The 6,000-nt window shown below is 41.6% G+C and overlaps 1 protein-coding gene across 1 annotated transcript in view; it reads left to right on the top strand.

The window, feature by feature from the left end:
* Positions 1-201: 201 nt before the first annotated feature.
* LOC109878131 (MAM domain-containing glycosylphosphatidylinositol anchor protein 1-like) overlaps positions 202-6,000 on the top strand; it is a 68,817-nt gene continuing 63,018 nt past the window's right edge. The window contains exons 1-2 of the mRNA XM_031789216.1: positions 202-208; positions 835-1,104. Coding sequence (XP_031645076.1) covers positions 202-208; positions 835-1,104 — 277 coding nt within the window. The remainder of the gene's footprint in view (positions 209-834; positions 1,105-6,000) is intronic.

The raw sequence follows: 6,000 nt of genomic DNA, 5'->3' as shown, positions 1-6,000 counted from the left end.
ACAAATGTTAATATAATGTTATTACTAGTTTTACTACAAAGTTATGAGAAACTTAATGTAAAGTATTTCCGACTAATGCTGTATGGGGTGTATAGGTATCAAGACCAAATGGACATACATCCTTTCAAAATGAATAATGTCTGTTTTAAGGGAGTGAGTGTGATGCCCACATTCTTTCCATCTGTCTCTGGATCAACAGAAATGAGAGGTAAAGGGAACATTTAATAGAGCTTGCTTTACAAATCAATACAGATGTATCCAACAGGTCAACTGTATCATTTTAACCCTTTCAAATACCACATGTTGCTATTTAGTTATCAAATGATACAGTGAGTGTACTGCCATAATCTTACTCTTAGAAAATGATATTGATTTAGCTCATATCTTATTAGTGAAGAGTATTTTGAATCTGCTTTAGATTACTTGTTCGGTGCACTTTGTCCGTGTCTAGTTGTTTGGGGACTCTAAGAGAGGGATGCTTGTAATCCAGTGTTTAATGAATGTGGTTGAAGACAGACACAGAGCTAAAGATATAAGCTACATTTAATGTCTACACAGCTCTGGGTTTACTGTGTGTGTGTGTGTGTGTGTGTGTGTGTGTGTGTGTGTGTGTGTGTGTGTGTGTGTGTGTGTGTGTGTGTGTGTGTGTGTGTGTGTGTGTGTGTGTGTGTGTGTGTGTACATGGATCTGTGAGCCATCACTGTCTCCTCTCCCACTCTTCCTGAGTTCCCCCTGCTCTCTGTCTAACAACAATGTAGAAAATTCCATGAATACATATTTAAACAATGACAAACTCACACCTTCGCCACTCTTCTCCCCCTCCTCTTCCCTCAGCTCCCCCTGCTCTACGGCTTTCTGTAAATGAATCCTTGGTGGTAGACCCCGGGAAGGACGTGACCCTGTCATGCGAGGTGACCGCCGGATTGCCTAAACCCACCGTCACCTGGTCGCGCTACCTCAACCCGTTGCCGAGAAACTCGTTGGTAAGAGACGGGACTCTGGAGTTGCGCTCGGTGACGCCCGCCGACTCAGGCTTCTACAACTGCACTGCAGTCAACAATGTGGGGAACCCAGCCAAGAGGAGCGTCAACCTCCTCGTCCGAAGTCAGTGTGTGTTTATGTTTGACTGTTTGGGCATGTCTAGAGGGTTTGAATTTGCACTGATACACAGTAGTGCGTGTGTGCTTGACTGTTTGCAGTGATATACAGTTGGATCTGAAATGATTGGCGCCCTTGATAAAGTTGAGCAAAAAAGACAACACGAAAACTGAGCTACAGTATATTGTATGCTAAAATGATGGGGAAATTATATTATTTTATACTAATACAATTGCTCAGAGAAAGAGATTTTGTTAACAAGTAATATTTTTCTCAAAAAGAAAGGGGTCAAAATGATTGGCACCTCTGTTTTTAATACCATTCAATATCCCACCTTGCGAGGATAATGGCACTGAGGCTTTTCTAAAAACCCTTCCTCCATACAGAATATTGGCAGATCCTTTATACCCTTGGACGGCCCTCTTCAATTTAAAGCAGAGGATTTCAATGGGGTTAAAAAAACGTGTATGGCCATTGCAACATTTTGATTTTGTGGTCAATTAACCATTTCTTTGTGGATTTTGTGTGTGATTGGGGTTATTGTCTTGCTGAAAGATCCACTTGCGAAGTTTTTTGGCTAAAATGTCCTTGTAATGGGTAAAGTTCAGTGTGCCATTGACCTTAAGTGCCCCAGGACCAGTGGAAGCAAAATAGGCCCATAACATCAAAGATCCACCACCATCTTTGAGGTTATTTTTTTCTCATGCATCATTATTTCAACACCAAGAGCTCTATTTTCATGTCATCTGACTATGGCACCGGTTCCAATCTAAGTGATAATACTTTAAGCAAACTTTACATTTGTTGGATGACATGAAAATAGAATTCTTTGGCCACACACCAGTGGAGGGTTTGGCATCGAAATAAGAATGCATAAGCAGAAAAATAACCCCATACCTACTGTAAAATAAGGTGGTGGATATTTTGTTTTGTGACTATCTTGCCAGGTCCATAGAACAGTTGTCCCAGGATTTAAGCTTGTTAGGTGGGGTTTTGAGAAGGTCAATCAGACTTTATTGTGTCTCCTTCAGCAGTGGTATCTTCCTATGTTTACCAATGACCAAATTAAGTGTTCAAAGAAAAGAACCCCATCCCTACAATCAATTAGAGTGGAGGTTAGAAAATGCTGTGGGATTGCTTTGCTGCCTCTGGTACTACTACGGGCCTTGAATGTGTGCAAGACATCATGAAATCAAAAGATTGCACTCCAAAACACAATGTTCAACCTAGAGTCCAAAAACTGTGTGAGTCTTCCAGCATGACAACAACCCCAAACACACATAAAAGAGTGACCAGTGAAGAGTCCAGATGTTTTATTTTTTATTCAAGAGCACATAAAGAGCATGTACAATACATACAAAACATAACGCTTCAGTCTTTTCACAAGTGCATAATGAGATTCATATGTTGAGTACATTTTTTCTGTATAGAGCAAAGAGTCTGAATAAGAATACAATATGGATAAAGCCACATCAGAAAAAACTAAAATCCAGAAATTACAAAATGAAACCAGTACAATGTCAGGAACTCTGACCAGACATCTTCTTACCTATGCTGTCTTTGTTGCAAGATTGATGTAATTCTCTCCATGTCAGCAAGTTCCCCGCATAGACCTAACTACATTTCAATCTAGTACACACTTAACTGTACTGGGAAAATGGGAATCCGATGACGGGCTTTCAGTTGGTGGTGGTGGTGAGGTGGAAGGTCGTTGGAAGACCTGTAGCAAAACAGTAAGTGGGAGACACAAGGTTTGAGTTAACATAAATACTCCACTAGCTTCATGCCCATTGGTTGAAAGTAAGGAAAGTGATTATTGCATGTGAGCCCATAGGTTAATCATTAATGATGGTGTAATTGCCTTAGTGTGCCACGCTCATAGGCCAAATGTAATAGGTGAATGACATTCCACACGCTTGCTTATAGTAGGAGAGAGGTGACGCTAAGCTGATGAAGTACCATTATGACACACTACCCTATAAATATCTACTATGCTGATGAGGTAACATTACAAATACTACCCTATAAATATCTGCTATGCTGATGAGGTATCATTATAACCACTACCATATAAATACCTGCTATGCTGATGAGTGAGATAGGTAGCGATGTGAATAACTCTACCTACATGTACATATTACCTCAATTACCTCGACACCGGTGCCTCCGCACATTGACATTGACTCTGTACCGGTACCCCCTGTACAGTCAAATCAAATCAAATTTATTTATATAGCCCTTCGTACATCAGCTGATATCTCAAAGTGCTGTACAGAAACCCAGCCTAAAACCCCAAACAGCAAGCAATGCAGGTGTAGAAGCACGGTGGCTAGGAAAAACTCCCTAGAAAGGCCAAAACCTAGGAAGAAACCTAGAGAGGAACCAGGCTATGTGGGGTGGCCAGTCCTCTTCTGGCTGTGCCGGGTGGAGATTATAACAGAACATGGCCAAGATGTTCAAATGTTCATAAATGACCAGCATGGTCGAATAATAGTAAGGCAGAACAGTTGAAACTGGAGCAGCAGCACGGCCAGGTGGACTGGGGACAGCAAGGAGTCATCATGTCAGGTAGTCCTGGGGCATGGTCCTAGGGCTCAGGTCCTCAGAGAGAGAGAAAGAAAGAGAGAAGGAGAGAATTAGAGAACGCACACTTAGATTCACACAGGACACCGAATAGGACAGGAGAAGTACTCCAGATATAACAAACTGACCCTAGCCCCCTGACACAAACTACTGCATCATAAATACTGGAGGCTGAGACAGGAGGGGTCAGGAGACACTGTCGTGGGCAAAAGTTTTGAGAATTACACAAATAATAATTTCCACAAAGTTTGCTTCTTCAGTGTCTTTAGATATTTTTGTCAGATGTTAGTATGGAATACTGAAGTATAATTACAAGCATTTCATAAGGGTCAAAGGCTTTTATTGACAAATACATGAAGTTGATGCAGAGTCAATATTTGCAGTGTTGACCATTCTTTTTCAAGACTTCTGCAATCTGCCCTGGCGTGCTGTCAATGAACTTCTGGGCCACATCCTGACTGATGGCAGCCCATTCTTGCATAATAAATGCTTGGAGTTTGTCAGAATTTGTTGGTTTTTGTTTGTCCACCCACCTCTTGAGGATTGACCACAAGTTGACAATGGGATTAAGGTCTGGGGAGATCCTGGCCATGGACACAAAATATCGATGTTTTGTTCCCCGAGCCAAATAGTTATCACTTTTGTCTTATGGCAAGCTGCTCCATCATGCTGGAAAAGGCATTGTTCGTCACCAAACTGTTCCTGGATGGAGAAGTTGCTCTCGGAGGATGTGTTGGTATCATTCTTTATTCATGGCTATGTTCTTAGGCACAATTGTGAGTGAGCCCACCCCCTTGGCTGAGAAGCAACCCCACATATGAATTGTCTCAGGATGCTTTACTGTTGGCATGACACAGGACTGATGGTAGCGCTCACCTTGTCTTCTCTTTACAAGCTTTTTTCCGGATGCCCCAAACAATCGGAAAGGGTATTCATCAGAGAATGACTTTACCCCAGTCCTCAGCAGTCCAATCCCAGTACCTTTTGCAGAATATCAGTCTGTCCCTTATGTTTTTCCTGGAGAGAAGTGGCTTCTTTGCTGCCCTTCTTCACACCGGGCCATCCTCCAAAAGTCTTCGCCTCACTGTGCGTGCAGATGCACTTACACCTGCCTGCTGCCATTCCTGAGCAAGCTCTGTAATGGTGGTGCACCGATCCCGTAGCTGAATCAGCTTTAGGAGACAGTCCTGGCCCTTGCTGGACTTTCTTGGGTGCCCTGAAGCCTTCTTCGCAACAATTGAACCGCCGCGCTCCTTGAGGTTCTTGATGATCTGATAAATGGTTGATTTAGGTGCAATCTTACTGGCAGCAATATCCGTGCCTGTGAAGCCCTTTTTGTGCAAAGCAATGATGACGGCACTTGTTTCCTTGCAGGTACCCATGATTGACAGAGGAAGAACAATGATTCCAAGCACCACCCTCCATTTGAACTTCCAGTCTGTTATTCGAACTCAATCAGCATGACAGAGTGATCTTCAGTCTTGTCCTCGTCAACACTCACACCTGTGTTAACGAGAGAATCACTGACATGATGTCAGCTGGTCCTTTTGTCGCAGGGCTGAAATGCAGTGGAAATGTTTTTGGGGGATTCAGTTAATTTGCATGGCAAAGAGGGACTTTGCAATTCATTGCAATTCATCCGATCACTCTTCATATCATTCTGGAGTATATGCAAATTGCCATCATACAAACTGAGGCAGCAGACTTTGTGAAAATTCATTTTTGTGTCATTCTCAAAACCTTTGGCCACGACTGTATATAGCCCCGCTATTGTTATTTACTGCAGCTCTTTAATTATTCCTTATTCTTATCTCTTACTCTTTGTTGTATTTTTTAAAACTGCATTGTTGATTAAGGGCTTGTAAGTAAGCATTTCACTGTAAGGTTGGTAATTGGCACGTGACAAATACAATTTGTTTTGATTTGAATTATACGACTTTACTTGATGAATGAAAAGTGACGATCCATTCAGACCGCTATTTATCTGGTCAATATGTCAGTGTATTGTGTCTGTTTGTAACAGTGTGTTATATGTGATAATGTGAACGTATTATACATTGTATTTTAATGTTTAATGACTCTTGGAAGATTAGTCCAAATGACGACTAAAAGAGATCCAAATCAAATCAGACCAGCCTTACTGATTGAACTTTTGTAAACTACATATCTTTTGAGGATGCATGTTCATTTTTCCAGCATTTTTTAGATGATCTTTTAGCCAAAGCAAAGAAATGTGTATCAGTTTAAGTGGATAGGAGTGGAGTGTATGCACAGGAACAATACCTAGAAGGAGATTAAATGTGTCTGGGTGAATATCAA

This window comes from Oncorhynchus kisutch, linkage group LG14 (assembly GCF_002021735.2).
Source record: "Oncorhynchus kisutch isolate 150728-3 linkage group LG14, Okis_V2, whole genome shotgun sequence".
Taxonomy (NCBI): Eukaryota; Metazoa; Chordata; class Actinopteri; order Salmoniformes; family Salmonidae; genus Oncorhynchus; species Oncorhynchus kisutch.
Note: the sequence above shows the minus strand (reverse complement) of the source record. Positions and strands in the feature narration are given on the sequence as shown.